At 41.2% G+C, this 17,338-nt stretch overlaps 1 protein-coding gene across 2 annotated transcripts in view; it reads right to left on the bottom strand.

Moving 5' to 3' along the window:
* Mtm1 (myotubularin 1) overlaps nt 1–17,338 on the bottom strand; it is a 117,389-nt gene that overhangs the window by 57,695 nt on the left and 42,356 nt on the right. For both annotated transcript variants that reach the window (XM_051142567.1, XM_051142568.1), the window contains 2 exons: nt 16,933–17,043; nt 10,841–10,942 (listed from right to left, as the gene is read on the bottom strand). In XM_051142567.1, the coding sequence (XP_050998524.1) occupies nt 10,841–10,942; nt 16,933–17,043 (213 nt within the window). Of the gene's footprint in view, nt 1–10,840; nt 10,943–16,932; nt 17,044–17,338 lie in introns of those variants that run through there.

Below are 17,338 nucleotides of genomic sequence, written 5' to 3'. Positions count from 1 at the left end.
CGCTGCTGCTCCTGGTTGCTGCTGCTGCTGTTGTTTCAAGAGAAGAAGGTGGAGATGTCCTGAAATGAGGATTGGACTCGCCCCAAGGAACCCAACGACCCTGAACAGCAGGAAGTAGCTAAAGAGAACCACGCCCCCTCTCCACACTTAACCTTCTTTCTCTTCTCCCTGGTGTTGGAATGAATAAGGGTTGGAAGGGAGGAACAGCTATAAGAACCAATTAAAATAGATTAGAGAGTATGCCAGCACTCTGTTTTATAAATATAGTGTCTGGGGATTGAACTCAGATTCACCATCTTCCCAGTCCAGGCTTTATACTGTGCATGGTCTAGTGCAATTTTTAGAATAGTTCTGAGTAACTTCAGGACTACAGGGTGGTAGCTATGAGTTCTGGAGTGGATGTTGATGAAGGATAGGCAGGCATGGAATTCAGTGCTTTTGAAGCACACAGCAATAGTGAAGGGTATCTAGATGAGACATTGATTCCAGGAGCTGAGAAAAAGGAAGCATGGTCAAAGGCTTTGAGGAAGACCACAGTGGAGGGGAGAGATAAAGGAAAAGGAAGGGTTAATTTTTTGAGAAGGTAAGACAGAATATTGAAAAATATGGTTAGGTTTTCAATTAGCTATTTTTTTTTACTGCTTATTAAAGGGATAATTCATTCTCATTCTCTATCTCCATGTCTGTCTGTCTGTCTGTCTGTCTGTCTCTCTCTCTCTCTCTCTCTCTCTCTCTCTCTCTCTCTCTCTCATCCATCCCTCCCTCCCTCCCTTCCTCTCTTTGGTTTTTCCTTTTTTTGGTTTTTCAAGACAGGGTGGTTCTCTGTAGCCCTGGTTGTCCTGGACTGGCTTTTTGACCAGGCTGCCTTTGAACTCATAGAGATCTGCCTGACTCTGCCTCCCTGAGTGCTGGGATTACAGGCATGTGCCACCACACAAAGCCCGGGAAAAAATTCTTGGCCAAAAAGAAACAGAATATTCAAGAAAGATATACTTTATAGTACTTAAGCCATATGTAAGCCAAAGCAGGGGTGTATGTATAGGGACTTCTCATTTCAATTCTGATCTCAAAACACTACTTCCTTGTATTTGTTGATTCTATAATCAACCTAAAAAGGAAGAATCCTCTAAATCTTTATCTCATTTAAAATTTTAATACAATTTAGAATATTTCTCCATTGCTGAGATGAATAACAAAGGCGGAGAATAAAACTCCCCCTGGATTCTCTATTCACAGGCTCATTTATACGTCTCAAATGACCAAAAAGAGTATGTGCATAATTCACTTCACTAATTCTTACATAATTATTCTCTTAAGCCAGCACATTTAGAGTTGAGCACAAGGGAACACAGGTAAATGGTCCAGGACTCAAGTCACATGACGGGGTTTGATCTCCTCAAAGCCAGATCCCCCCCCCACACAATAAGACCCAAATCTCATATCACTCATTGTGCATATGAAGTAGAATACCCCTCTGGTGCCACAAGAACATACATTACTGTGTGTTAGTTAAAAATAGAAATGCATACTTAGAAAAAGCTAGGCAAGAAGAAATAAGAAGCAGCTACTATAAAAACCAAAGGAGACTAATGGCTGCCAATGTCAAGGAGGTGCTGTTAGCGACATTGCTCCCATCACCGTGAAGGCTGGGCAAGCCAGTTAGTTGCTTTGCTCCTGAAATGTGAGGCAGACCATGCAAGTCCCCTTACCCCCATACCCCTTTACCCCTGACAGATACATAAGGTCAGATGTGCCATGTTCCCAGATGAAAACAAAAGTAGCACCTTTATGACTGTTCATCACCTTACAGAGGAATGAGAAGGAAATACTGTAGTTCTTAGCCAAGACGTGGGAAGTGCAAACACAAATAGGAATGAGCCATGTTTCCCTAAAAGCAGTTAAGTCTGCGTGGGCTGAAAAGAGCAGCAAGAGAAGGATGGGACTCAGTGTTTGAAGGATTCCTCTCATACCAGAGCATCACTCCTCCTAGTTTGCACTGCTGGTTAGGATGCTTTCTGGATTTACTACTCTGGAGACTTCTACTGAGTCCTTTATCAAAGTACAACCCATGGCTTGTTAATAATACTACTAAGGGCTTAAAGTTTCCCACACACTATCACAATTCCTTTATTAATAGTCTGTGGGGAGTTGTAGTAGTCATCCTTATTTCTTACACCTGCTGGGAAAATGGTTGGCTAATAACAGAACAGCTGGCATTTATTGGGCACTTACTGAGTGTCAGGCAGTGTTATAAGCACTTTACATTGAATCCTCACAAAAACTCTATGGGGTAGGAACTGTTATTATCCCTGTTGCAGATGAGAACACTGAAGCACATAAATATTATGTGACTTCCAAAGTTTCTATGCAGGAAATTTACCGAGCCTCACTCTGCCAGAGGTCACTGAACTCACGGCCTATGCTAGCAGTAGCACACTGGAGGGGCTCTGCAATTAAGTCCCCTCATACATCTCTGCATCATTGGATGCTGGGAGCATTGCGCCTGATCCTTATGCTTCAAATCTAAACAGTGCCTTGCACACTTTCTGGGCCATGATTATAAGTAAGGAGTCAATTGTAACACCATGACCCAGCACCCCCCACATGTATACCCCCTTAGAAGAAACAGCTCAGCAAACTATACCCCTATTCTGTTATGCTCTTCGTGTTTTCTAGTCTCTTTCATTTAAAGAGACATGCTGATTTATGGCTCACTAATAGGTTAGGTTGGAACTGATGCTTTAAGAAAGTGTCATCTAAAATTATATTATTTCTGATTGCCACATTTAACTACAAAATGACCAAAAAGTCAAGGACATCAATGACTGAACTTTGCCACTGGCGTACTTTGTTATCTTGCTTTCTGTAGCGTTGCATGCTTTGCACACAGGTGAAGGACTCTGGTTTCTCTCTTCAGATAAACTGTCATGGTGTCAGAGGATTAGAGCAATTCTTATTCTTGCAAAGACGTATCACTTACCTAAAACTGGTGCTGAGTTACATGCAATTTGTGAGAATTTCTGGTGTTTGAAAAGCAAAGATCAAACAAAAAGTATTTCGGCTAAAGCAGAAAATGTCACCTAAAAGCCATGCACACAGTACTGGGCTGAGACAATCAAGTTAATGGTTTGAGGTGGACTCTTTGCTGCTATAATACCTCAAGTTCAATTCAAAGATTAAGTCCTCACTTGAACACACTGAGTGGTGAAAACAGTAATGGCTCAGAAGGCAGGTGAGCACCGCAGAGGCAGTCTAAATAAGAACAGCCACTCACAGTCCATTCATCCCATGAGTGCCCTTGCAGCCCAGGTTTCCTGGCCTCCAGACATCATTTCTTGCATTCAATGACAAATTTATCTCAGAGTTCAAATAGCAACAAAAATCACTGAGATAATCCACACTACTTTAGCAGTTTCACATATATTCACAAAATAATGTTTTTCACGTAGGAGCCCTTTTATGTTCAACGCAATTATATCTAGATTATGCTGCCAGGAAGTCTTTTGGGCTCCCTTGGGCATCCCCACTGTGGCAGTTTGGAAACTTTTGTTGCTCTCCCATCTTACAGAAATTATCGTCCCCTTTCCTTTCTAAAGTTTTCCTTACAAGTGGGGGCTTAAACTCTTAACTTCTTGCCTTCTCCATGATCCAGGTCTAGAAAGGATCCTCTCTGTCTCCTGTACTAAGGGATGGCATTTTTACTTTTCTCTGTCCAAAGATACATTCACTCACCTTTCTCACATTTTAAAGGGTAAAATGTTCTTCCCAGCATATGGCTGTTATGCCTACTTTCCTTTTTTTCTTTCTTCTCTTTCACCACCCTTTCTGACCAAATTACTACCTAAATCTGTGGAGTCTCTTCCTACCTGGGTCCTGGTTTAGGGCCTGTGGTTCTCTGGACCAAGTCTTTGGTTCTCCTATCTGTACTGGCTGGTGCTGTCTTCACTCTATGACCATTTCTTTTGAAACTTCAACATGCCTCTGTTACTTCCTGGGGCATAAGCTCTCCACACTAACATTAGCCTCCACCAGATAACCTAAGATCTTTTAGATCTCATAAGTGACCCTAACTTCATCTTTAAAACCTTGAAATGTTGCCATCTTTCCTTCTGTATTGAGGGCCAGGTCTTGCCTGTAGCCTGAAATCCCACTTCCTCCATTTTCCTGACCCACTAGAAACTAAATTCATCCTTTAAGGCCCAATGCCACACAGGTTCCTCCAATCTCCTTCCTGAGAGCCTCCAACCTCATGAATTTCCTCTGCATTTCTCTTGCACAACTGAACGTAAACTACCTATATTGGAGCCACACGCATTTGCCATGTCATCTCCACTAGACTCTCGTATCATCCATCCTGCACTAGTTCTCAACTTCCCTGGTTGTTACCTGATTACACAGGACTCAGAAATAAACTCAACTTAGGAAAGCAGTACCAACACTGGATCTGTTTATTTCGGTGACTGATTTACAGATTTGAAAAACAATTGTCAGCACTTACATTCTCCCCTAGTGTACAACATTGCTGATGTCTCAAGGAAAGTAACGCAGATTTCCAGCATAGACACAAAAAACATATCCAAGTACCACAACCTGGAGTAATCAAAATTTCTGTGGATGCCTTCCTCTAGGGACAGACACAGGGTTCTGTGTCCTGATAGAAAGATCTAGTCTGCTCATTTCCATATAATAATTTTTCTCACTACATTTTAATGAAACAGTTTAACTAAAATCCTGTCATTATAACACTCACATATGTGAACTGGGGATGTAGCTCAGTGGTAGACTGCCTGCCTAGCTGTGTTGCATCCTCAGCCAGCACTTCCCCAAAACAAACAAAAACCTTCCTGTACAGAAGCCACTATACTGAGGCTACAGAGATAAAGGGTGATGCCTGCCCTGATAAGCTCACAGAATAATGGACAGGAAGGGCTGGTAAAGAAAATTACAAAATAATTATCACATAAGGAAGCTGTGGTATATACTCCAAGAGAGGGACCTAACAATGAAACAGAAGATGGATTCTTGAAGGGAACCATCCATGGCATGGGAAAACAACTCAGACTAAGATGCTAAAAGATGACAGGCATTAGACACCAGGAATGTATGAAACAGCATAGGCTAGAGGGCTAGATGCAGGCTTCATGGTTAGAGTATAGGATGCGATCTATGATGAAACCCTGAGTGTTTTGTGGGACAGCGGCATAATTGTGCTTTTTTGAGAGAGGGTCTCACTATGTAGCCTTGGCTGACCTGGAGCTTGCTATGTAGACTAGGGTGACACTGAATTCACAGAGACACCCTGCTTCTGTCTCCTAAGCATCGGGTTAAAGTCATGTGCTGCCATGCCCAGAGGCCTAGTTGTATTTAAATTCAAAACAAAAAAGCACCAGAGACAACAGCACTGTACAGGGGGAAAATGGAAGAATAAGATACTGAAAGAGGGGGAACCAATTGGGAAGTATGTTTTAAATGAGGAAGAACAAATAGAAACCGGGAAAAATAGTTGAGTACTGGAGATGCAACTGATGTGATTATAAGAGGAAAGTCAGGAGAAAAGTGAAAAAAAAAGGATGACTTCGGGTTACCGAGCATGAGGAACTCAGGATCCTCAAGCTTGCAGGACCCAAAGAAAAAACAGAAGTGCAGAGAAATTGGGGGTACCAGCAGATTTGTAAAGCACTCAGACATATGGAAGGGAGTTCTTGAGGATGAGGGAGGTAAGACTCACTCCACGGCAGTGTCAGGGATACACTTAGAGACATGTACACAGTAGTGACAACGCCATTTATAGAAATAGATGAAATCAGCACGGTAAAGCTCATAATATAAGGGAACTGAAAGCTAAGGGTGGAACACTGACAAAATGTTCATATTGATGGGCCGTAAAGAGGGAGGAGGAAAGGTCAAGATGGTACAAGAACACAATAGCTGATACAAGGAGGTAAGAGATGCAGGCAATCAAATGCAGATAGAAATCAGATGACACATTTGGCCAGTAAGAGGTCAAATTATATGTAAACGAGCAGTTTTCTATCATCCTGATAAAATATCCAGACAAAAGCAACGCAAAGGATAAAGGGTTTATTTTGGCTTACAGTCAACAGGCACAGTCCATTATTGCAAAGAAGTCACAGCAGTAGGATCTGGAGACAGTTGGCATCCACATTCACAGTCAGAAAGCAGAGAACAAAGCAATGCTTACACTCAACTAGCCTTCTCCTTTTTATGCCGTCTAGGACCCATGCTCAGGGAATGGCGCTGCCCACTTTTAGAGTGGATCTTCCCACGATTAATCTGATCAAAATAATCCCTTACACATGTAAACTTCCAAGGGAGGGAGGCCACCAGTAGTCCTACCTGGCTATGAGCCACACCTATGAACCAGAACAACAAGCAGGGTGGCGCAGTAACTTTTAGGTGCAATAATGGTTCCTATATTTCGGTGATAACCAAAGCACTCAAGTTAGACTTAAGACCTGCTCAACAAGAAAGAAATCCTGGTTGGAACTGGAAACGTAACCAACAATCCAGGGCCACACAAGTCATGGATCTTCAAGGAAAGCCTATAACTTCCACTTTCTAAATCAACATATAATTCATAAGCACATTCTGTATATTTATTGTTATACCCACATAGAGGTGTAGTTTCCCCTCTTATTAAAGAAACTTCTCTTGGCAACAGATGCATTGTAGAAAACCACAAGTGGTAAAAATGCAGAGAACAAGAGACTATGTGATAGCCAGTTCGAACAGATATATTTACAACACAATTCCTGAACCTATAGCTCAGGGCTCATTTGGGAAGAAGAAACAGAAAGATTTTAAGAGCCAGAGGAACAGAAAGTTTCTTGTAAAATTGTGTCTCCAGCAAATGAAAGAGAATCTATACCTATAAAGTTTCATCAACATGGCTGCCCAAACAAGACCTGAACAAGGATGACACTAATGGTCATGTTAACATAGAAATAGGAATGCTCACAGGGCCTTAACCCTAAACAAAAGTTATGGGTGAGTAGGAAATGCTGAGAGTGGGAGAAGTGTCTTCCCAGGGAAGAACTTCCTAATTTTATCATATGGTCAATCCTGAGATCATATACATACAGGTAATAATTATTCACTGAGCAGGTTGTATTTATGTATTAAGGAAAAATACACACACACACACACACACACACAATGTGTTTCTGTGAAAAGAACTAAAGAAATAGGGAGCATGAGCTTGGAAGAGAGAGTGAACAAGGGGCTGGGGTGTATAGGAGGGCTTGGGGAGAGGAAACGGTAAGAGCAAGAAATGATATAATTATAAATATAATTATATTATAATTTCAAAATTACAAATTTGTTATTTAAAATATCCCTCTGAGGCACTAATCTAGATAGTCCCCAGAGGTGTTTGCAGAGATTTGTTTCCCAGGTTATCTTAAATTCTGTCAAGTTGACAATTAACACAGCATTACCAGCTTCACAAAGGAACTGGAAATAAAGTTTGATTCTGGATGGGCTAGAGTAATAAATGAATGAGTGAGTAAGTGAGTGAGTGAGTGAGTGAGTGAGTGAGTGAGTAAGTGAGTAGGTGAGTGAGTGAGCAAGCAAGCAAGTGAGTAAATGAGAGAGTGAGTAAGTGAAGTTCATGAAAATAGGTTAAAATATTTTTTCTAGAAGTTTGGCATTCAAGTGAGAGATGAGTAGCTTGAAAGGAAAGCTACCACTTGACTACTTTTCTAAGGGAAGAAACTTTAAAAGACACAGACAATGTCAGGAAAAGGAGAAAGCTGGCAGCTCAAGCTTATGAAGGAAGATGGACTAGGCCCTTAGAGTTCTCAAACATGCTTGTGAGCCACTCTTTAAATCTCTAATAAGACAACATGTTCCCTGACTAAAACATGATAAATTCATTCTCACATTCATATGTTTAAAAGATGTATTCCTCCGGAGGATCTTTTTCGTGAAATGGGGCTTGGAACTTAAAAGAGAATTCTCAACAGAGGAATATCAAATGGCCGAGAAACACTTAAAGAAATGCTCGTCCTCGTTAGTCATCAGAGAAATGCAAATCAAAACGACACTGAGATTCCATCTTACACCCATCAGAATGGCTAAGATCAAAAACTCAAATGACACCACCACATGTTGGCGAGGATGTGGAGAGAGAGGAACACTCCTTCATTGCTGGTGGGAATGCAAACTAGTACAACCACTTTGGAAAGCTATCTGGCGCTTTCTCAGAAAAATGGGAATAGGGCTTCCTCAAGACCCAGCCATCCCACTCCTTGGAATATACCCAGAAAATGCCCTACCACATAACAGGGACATATGCTCAACCATGTTCATAGCTGCTCTATACATAACAGCCAGAACATGGAAACAGCCTAAGTGTCCCTCAGTAGAAGAATGGACTAAGAAACTGTGGTATATTTACACGATGGAATACTACTCAGCTATTAAAAACGAGGAATTCCCAAAATTTGTGGACAAATGGATTGATCTAGAAATTATCATAATGAGTGAGTTCACCCAGAAGCAAAGAGAGACAAACAGTATATACTCACTTATATCAAAACACTAGTCCAAGGGATACGTATCATGAAAATCTTTACTTACCAAGAAAGTGGGTCAGAGGAGAGGACATCCGATTGAGACTTTAGGCAAGAGTAGCATGGAAGAAAGGGGAAATAGTAGGACCCACAGGGTCCTGGAAACCTACAAGAAGAACTTTATGACAGGCAGATCTGGATCCTGGGGTCCTCCTCAAACTAAGGCACCAGCCAAGGAGAATATAGGCAGTAAGCTTCGAACCCCTACCAAGACCTAGCCAACGAACAGGATATTCTCCACCATGGAGTGGAGAGTGAGATTTGACTCTCACACGAACTCTGGTGTCCTTTTTCTGACCATGTCCCCTGGATGGGGAGACCTGGTGGCACTCAGAGGAAGGATAGCAAGTTACCAAGAAAAGACTTGATATTCTAAGAGCACATATAGGGGGAGGAGGTCTCCTTCAGTCACAGACACAGGGGAGGGGAGAAGAAGAGAAATGGGAGGGAGAGAAGAATGGGAGGAAACAGGGGAAGGGCTAACAATCGAGATGTAATATGAATAAATTAATAAAATAAAAAAAGAAAAAACCAATTAAGATGTAATATGAATAAATTAATAAAATATATTAAAAAACACAAAAAAATAAAAGATCTATTCCTACAAACTTTTCACCATAAAAAGTTTAAAATATTTATAAAGAAACACTTTTAAAATCTTATTTGAATTATTCCCAAAACACATCAAATTTTCATCTGCATCAACATAAGAGCATGAAGCACTCATTAGATCCTCCTAATAGCTTCTCCCTTCCTGTGACTCAAACAACTGCTGACACTGATCCAGAGAGACGGAAGCCTTTTCTCACTAGGAGAAAAAACAAACAAAGAAACGAAACCTCCAAAACCCTTACATCCTTATTAAAACAATAACGACTGTCTACCATGACAATAAAAACCACAAAAAGAAAGAAAATAGAATAGAGTTTTCTGGCATGACCAATCACACTCTGCCTGGTGTACAGTTTAGTTATCTTCTACACTCAACAAAACCATTTGGAAGTGCAGCTCAATTTGGAGAATGCTACCCTAGCTTGCATGACACCCTAGGTTTCATTCTCAATGCCACATAAACTCGACACTCTAAAACCAATACTGGGGAGGTAGAGGCAGGAGGAGTAAAAGTTCAAAGTTACCCTCACCTACATAGTGAGTTTTAGGCTAGCCTGAGCTACATAAGACCTTTCTTCAAAATCGTAACTAATTAATGAAACTATATATTTCTAAAGAGTTATTTCTTTTCCTTGTTCTCCCTTTAATGGATGTTCACCTCTAAGTTTGTTGAAAGCAATGCAGAGGACAAAAATAGGGGCAAGGAGATGTCAGCAAGGCATGACAGTAGGAAAAGAAGTTGGGCCTGGTGGCATACACACATTTGCCATTCATGTACTCAGGTGGTGAAGGTAATAGGAGCGTAAGTTTCAGGTTGACCTAGCAAACGCAGGTCAAGTCAGTGGTGTGCATACTTGGCATGCATATAGCCCTGGCTTCCATCCAAGCGCCACATAAACCAGCCATGGTGGCACATGCTGGCAATCTCAGTGAGGGGGAAGCAGGAGTACCAGAAGCTCAAGGTAATCGTGCCTTCATAGAGTTTGTAGCCAGCCTGAGATACACGATCTCCTGCCTCATGGGAGGAAAGGAAGAAGAGTGCAGGGAGAGACAGAGGCAGAAACAGACAGAGACAGAGACACACAGGGAGAGACAGAGGCAGAAACAGACAGAGACAGAGACACACAGGGAGAGACAGAGGCAGAAACAGACAGAGACAGAGACACACAGGGAGAGACAGAGGAAGAAAGAGAAAACAAGAGAAAGACAGGGAGGAAGAGAGAGGTGAGAAGAGGGAGAAGTGTGTATTTGTTTAAATTGGCTTTAGGATCAGTAGATCTGTTCCCATTTTTAACTGGTGCTACAAAAGTCTGACTCACATAGCTTGTTAGCACCAAAGTGAACAGCAGTGAATTCTGAGAAGACTTAAAAGTACTGTAATAAGCCATCTTATCCCTCTCACTATCACTGACTACGTTTTAAAAAGCACACTCATGGCAGGAGAGCACAAGAGGTCTAGGCTCATGCACACTAGCAGACGGGCTCTTCTGGAACTGAGCAAATCATATTTAAAATGTGTTATGCCAGTACATGCAAAGCAGTGAGTCCAAGAAAGAGAAGTCCAATTCACAGGCAGTTTTCACAGAGGAGACACTTCAGAGCATCCCAATGCTTAGGCAAGCCCCAGACTTTACCAGGTTGTGTGCCAGAGGAAAGGCATATTTTGTGAGGATCTCAAACATATCTCTTCTGCTGTGGCCTTCTTGCTTCAATGCGAACCTCAGGTTTCTCAAATCCTAGAGGCAAAGGAGAAAGTAGAACTGAGTCTTCAAGGAAACTCAAGCAAAAAAATCTCTAATTAAGGGAGACGTTCACTTACATACAAGAGTGATTTCTCTAGACTACTAAGAAAGCTACATTTTTATATGATATCTTGACACATGCAGTTTAAGGAGACCTGGGCAAAGCCACACTATAGCCAAGAAAGTAAAGACAGAGCACTTCCCCAAATGCTCAGTGCAAGACAGCAGAAACACATCCTAGAAAAAAGGAGCCACCCAACCTTGCCTTGTTCATCGTCTCTTCTCTGTCTACCTCTATGTTCACTGATTGCAAGAAAGCTTTAATTATTAAACAGTAGTTAAGTCCTATAACATTTCAAAAGAGTATCTGCTACCGAATATGATCTCAATATTGTTAAATGTGGCCTTAAAATGCAAATATTTTCTCCCTAAATGATTGGCACACAAGTTATATAAGTAATAAACTATTACTAGCTAATTTTACTTTCATAGAATTCCATATACACCACATCAACGTACTCCATGTTAGATATCATTTTACCCTCAGAAACTATAAATTAATGATCAAAGCTGGATTTCAATGGCAGCTCTCCATACACAGCTCTTTAATAGAAAAGAAAGACTTTTAAACTGAACCTAAACAATACCAGGTCCTCTAATATCAGTTTGAATTAAACAGAGAATTCTACCTTATTTTTAAGAATGAATGTTGCTTTAAAATACTCAATCATGGACTCTGGGACTATCTAAGGAGTGGACACAGATCCTGCTATCTTTTTTGTTTGTTTGTTTATTTATTTTAGGTTTTTCTGTGTAACAGCCCTGGCTGCCCTAGGCTCACTTTTGTAGACCAGGCTGGTCTCCAACTCACAGTGATGTGCCTGCCTCTGCATCCCAAGTGCTGGGATTAAAGGCATGTGTCACGTGACTGGCTAGCTCTGGCTATCTTATATACTATAACAATCATTTTTCCAAAGTTTTTTTTTGTTGTTTATCAATAATACTGTTGAAAAGATTTATTCTACTTTTATTTATGTGTATATGCACATGTGTGCAGGGAGGTGCAAAGGCTGGGAGAGGGTCCTAGATCTCAGCCTCAAGAGTCAGAGGTGGTTGTGAAGTTAGCCCACTCGTGTGCTAAGAACTGAACTCATCCTCCCCAAGAGCAGCAAGCCCTAAGTGCCAAGCCATCTCTCTAACTCAGGGACAAATTTAAGCTTCACAATTCTTCAGTCTCAAGGGCCAGCAAAGGCTTTGCTATATATAAGACATTCGAAAAGGCAAGTAAAGTATGAAGGAGACCCCGAGACCACTAACGAATGACCTGTGATCAATCACTCTCAATACAGATGGCATATACTAAGCCTTGCTTTGTGCTTTTTTTTTTCTCGTTTTGATTTTTATAGCACTGGGATGGAATCTAAGGCTTCGTGCGTGGCAGATGAGCATTCTATCCCCCAGCTATACTTCAGGCCCATACTAATAGCATGATACTGGGAAAAGTCCAAAAACCAATTTATACCATATTCCTCGCTAAATCTTAGGATATTAGTTGTTAGTTCATGATAATCAGATGAAAAGAAAAGTCATTTCAATAGGCCAAGATACATTCAACAGGTTCACAGGCAGCCTTGGGCCTGACACTGGACAGCTCCCCCCTGTCAGGCCATAAGGACCTGTGAGAAACTTTCCTTCTAACAGCCACAGACCACTGGTAACAGCACTACATCATTCTCTTAACCACTTTGCCCCAAATTAGACTGTTTCCAAATGAATGTTTAGCGTGACCCAGCAATGACTCAGAGGAATACTTTTCACATGTCAAAGCATGAGTGCCTCCAGTCACTTTCTGCCATCTGACTCAGAGGCAATTACAGTAAAAATAAAAATTCTTTCCTGCCAACAAGGAAAGTGAAGTGAACAAGGCCCATAATTCACAGACAGCAGAGCACCTAGTGTGGAACATAAATAGGAGCATACCCTAACTCTACATTGAACGGACATGCTGTCCTCTAAGCTTGACTCTTTGAGGTAACTGGGAAAGAGGCTTGTGGTGTAAGACTTTCCCAGTAAGAGTCTACATGCTCACCAGCTGGATCTTATGGTGATCCTCAATGGCTTAATTATTACTAAAGAAAGCATATGACTGCCTACCTCAATAACTACACTCCTTAAACCAATTAAGTGGAAATGGGGGAAGGGCAAGAAGACTCTGGCAGCATTGCTTGCCCTGCCTTTTCACAAAAAGACTTGAAATTGCTATCACTGGTAGTAGAGGGCCTACAGGGTAGTGATTCCCATATCCTCAACACCCCTGTGGCTGCACAAGGTCCTTTGGAACCAAAGGCCACTCGGAACGTTGTTGCTGCTGAGAGAAACTCATATATGCACAGCTAAAACAGTCCAAGGTGTAGTGGTTGGTTCTTATTTGGGTAGAGAAATGCAGCGGCATCATGATGACTGACGACAGGTGCAAGGGGGTCTATGAGACAGGATGGCAAGCGCTTATGCCACTGCTGCAGACTCCTCTTCCATCAGTGCCACATGTGCTACTAAGAAAACAGAGTGCCTTTTGTGCCATTAGTGCTTCTGGGGAGGTAATGGTTGTGCTATGTGGCTGGGTTAAGTGGAATTTGCCTGTAATTTCAGCATATTGCAGGTGAAATATAGGAAGAGTAAGAGTTCAAAGCCAGTCTTGGTTCCATAGGAGTTCAAAACCAGCCTGAGTGAAATAAAATTCTGCATCAAAAAAGGATGCTTTACAATACTGCTCTAAGGCCTCATCTATTTTGGGTACAAATCAGTTTAAAACTTTGATGTGTGTAACCTGGGAAATGTTTCCTGACAAGCTGTTCCTAAACTGTTTAAGAATGTCTTACTCATTTTGGAGGACAAATATTTAAATATGAGTCTTCTTAGTGACGAGGCAGCTAGTACCTCATTGGGATGACAGTCTCTTCAGCATCACCGAAATGTTTTTATAACCCTCCTTTCCATGAATCCTTTGACACAAAATGCAAAGACTCTTCTTCAAAGTCAATCTCTGTACTTCTAGGCCTCTTGTAGTAGCCAGTAGCTGGGATGGCAGACAGCGCATGGAAACAACTCAGGTTCCAACAGAAACAAAAGCAGCAGGGGCGGAGAGCAGGAGAGAGACTCTGGGCAGGAGTACGCCTTTGGGTTCTGGTTGCTTGTATTCGTGTCTATCTTTTTACAAACTGTGGATTCAATTCCCAGTACAAACAGAAACATAGAGGTCTTGATTTTAGAAACTGTAGCACCAGAGATGAGGAAATGACTTGGGTTTTAAAACAGGTTCTTTTCTTGGTCCTCAGCACCACAGAGGCAAGTCACGTCACTTTGTGAAGGCTTCATTTTCCTATCCACACACAATAATGGGCTTGGGGTAGTCAAGGCTCAGCAACTTTAGCCAGGCTACTTTGTATAATCCTCAAGACAAGAATATTATCTTACAAAACATGGGAGAATATGCAACATGTCTTAGGTAACCCTCCACAGCCTGAAATATTTGCTATCTGGACCTTTTCCTAAAAGAGGCTTGATGACCCCTGAACTAGCAAGATGCCCGACAGTCACCGGGGTCACGTTCTCAGTTTTGGCCTTTAAAGCATACCTTATAGTCAGCTCTGGGATAGAAGTCCAAGACTTTCTGGACATCTCAATGCAAATGCTTAAGATCTACTGGGGCAAATGACCTCCAAACTCCTTCTAGCTTTTCCTAAAACTGAGCATAATGCCTTAGGCGATGGTCTGTCTCCCCATACGCACGTGGAAAGCAGGTTTCCTTGCTAGAAAATACAACTCTGCTGTTCACTAAATGGTTAGTTACATCATCCTATTTGGAGTTCAGCTTTGGCCTCACTGGACCATAGCAGCAAAGCTCCCTAATTCTTCTGAAATGCTCCATCTATACCATATCTGCCTGGGAGGGTGGCACTGAGGTAGAATGTGAAGTTCCTAGGATATGTTTGGGTGGACACGGGTGCTCAATAAATGTTTGATATAAAAACTGGCTAAACTGTATCACAATTAATTTACCCACTCACCATCCAAAACCAAATATTAGGCCACTGGTACTGAAAATGGCTATTATAGGTAAGGAGGCATCCTTTCCACAAAGGGTAAAATCTCTTCTATGCCTCCTTTCTTCCAGTGTGAAGGTGTTCTAGGTGGTGACACATGGTACTATAAAGAGCCATGAAAACACCCTTACTATTTAACTCAATTATCTTACTTGGGAGAACTTGCAACTTCATTCAAAAGGAAGAAAAAAATGATGCACATGAGGATGTTCAATGGAGCCAGAGGCAGCTAAGCAGACAGTATCAGTCAACTCCACAGGACAGGCATGCTACCATGGCAGCTCTGCTACCCTGACCACAGGAGGAGGAGGAGGAGGAGGAGAGTGAAACTAAGGTTTAAGAACTCTTGCCTAAGACCTCTGCCACCAAGACTGACAGCCTGAGGTTGAGCCCTGTAAACACATGGTGGAAAGGGAGAACCAACCTCTGACCTCCTCTGACTTCCATGTATGTGCCTGTGGCACATGGGTGAACACACACACACACACACACCAAACAAACGTATGTGTGTGTGTGTGTGTGTGTGTGTGTGTGTGTGTGTGTGTGTATATATATATATATATATATATATAATAATTATGTAAAACATAAATTAAGAATTTGTAGCTACAGAGATGGCTCAGTGGTTAACAGCAAGTAGTATTCTTTGAGAGGATCAAGTTTGGTTTCCAGCACCCATATCAGATGGCTCACACCACCTGTAACTCCAGGGGTAGGAATCTGACACCCTTTTCTAGACAGCAAGTGTACAAGCACACAAATACACAGACAAGGAGAGAGGGAGAGAGAGAGAGAGAGAGAGAGAGAGAGAGAGAGAGAGAGAGAGAGAGAGAGAGAGCGCGCACTCTAAGTAAAAATTCTTAAAGTGTTAAAAAAGAATTTGAGAACATCCTGGACTGTATAGTTGGACTCTGTCTCTAAAACAAATAAACAAACAAACATACAAGTAGCTGTGGGATAACTCTGTGGGGAATTTTAAATCTATGAAATGTTTAACAAATGCTGTAAAGTCTCATCTAAGGCAGTGTTTGTAAATAAGAAGAAATGACTGAAGAGGAAGGCAGCCATTTGGATTTCTCATTCCTAATAGTGGTGCCTTTGATTGTTGGATTGTAAAAGATCATGTGGCTTTTATTAAAAAAAAATTTCATCTTCCACAGTATTCAGCAAGAGATGAGTTCAAGTTGGCATTTCTCTACGAATGGTTAATCTATTTTAATAGTTAAATGTAAAGTAACTCAATCATGTCTCCAAGAAAATTTACATTCAATAAGATCACAAAAAATTTAAATCTACTAAAAAAACCAAAACCAAAACAAACCCCAAAACTCTTGTCTATAAACCCTTCTGCCCCAGTAAGCCACAAAGCTGACTATTTCTTTGAAGAAGCCTCACTCTTGACTATAGGGGACCCCTTGTATGGGAATTTTGCCCCAGACATTTTTGGAAATATCAAATAACAAGGAAAGATCCAAGTTTACAACTTTAGATTAACAAGAGATTTTGATAAATTTGAACTCAAAGAAGTGCCTGCCTCTGCCTTCCAATGCTGGGATTAAAGGTGTGTAACCACTATCACCAGAAATGATTTTGAATTTTTAAGCCCACATTAACTTTCTACAATTCAACGCAAATGTGTCTTTTTCTTTATGTAAGAAAGTACCAGCGGGCATGGTGGCGCACGCCTTTCATCCCAGCACTCGGGAGGCAGAGGCAGGCGGATCACTGTGAGTTCGAGGCCAGCCTGGTCTACAAAGTGAGTCCAGGATGGCCAAGGCTACACAGAGAAACCCTGTCTCAAAAAACAAAACAAAAAAAAAAAAAAAAAGAAAGAAAAAAGAAAAAAAAAAAAAAAAAAAAAGAAAGTACCAAATCTCTTACTTTACAAGTAATATCTAGACCATAGGAATTTTCTCCTCTACTTGTCGCGCCTCCCATTTTTTCAATTCTTGATATCACACCCAGAGGAACATCAAGTATTAGAGCAGAACCCTGTAATGGACAAAATTACAAATGTTAGTATTTCTGTCAATATAATGAAAACATAAAAAACATGTAAAATAAGCATAATCTTTCAAATTACTTTTTCTTACTTTGGTACATTAGCAACTTAAGACTAAAAGTAGGATATAGATCACACACGAAAAAGCAAGCTTTAAAATAGGCAAGTATGTCATGAAAATGCATCCTCAAACATTTGACATTGCCTGCGGAGTCACAGTCGGTTTCTATAGAGCCTTTCCTACACTTTTATGACCTCTAGCTCAGTCAGATCCTTCCCTATTCG

Source organism: Acomys russatus, chromosome X (assembly GCF_903995435.1).
Source record: "Acomys russatus chromosome X, mAcoRus1.1, whole genome shotgun sequence".
NCBI lineage: Eukaryota > Metazoa > Chordata > Mammalia > Rodentia > Muridae > Acomys > Acomys russatus.
This window is presented reverse-complemented; position numbering and strand designations above follow the sequence as displayed.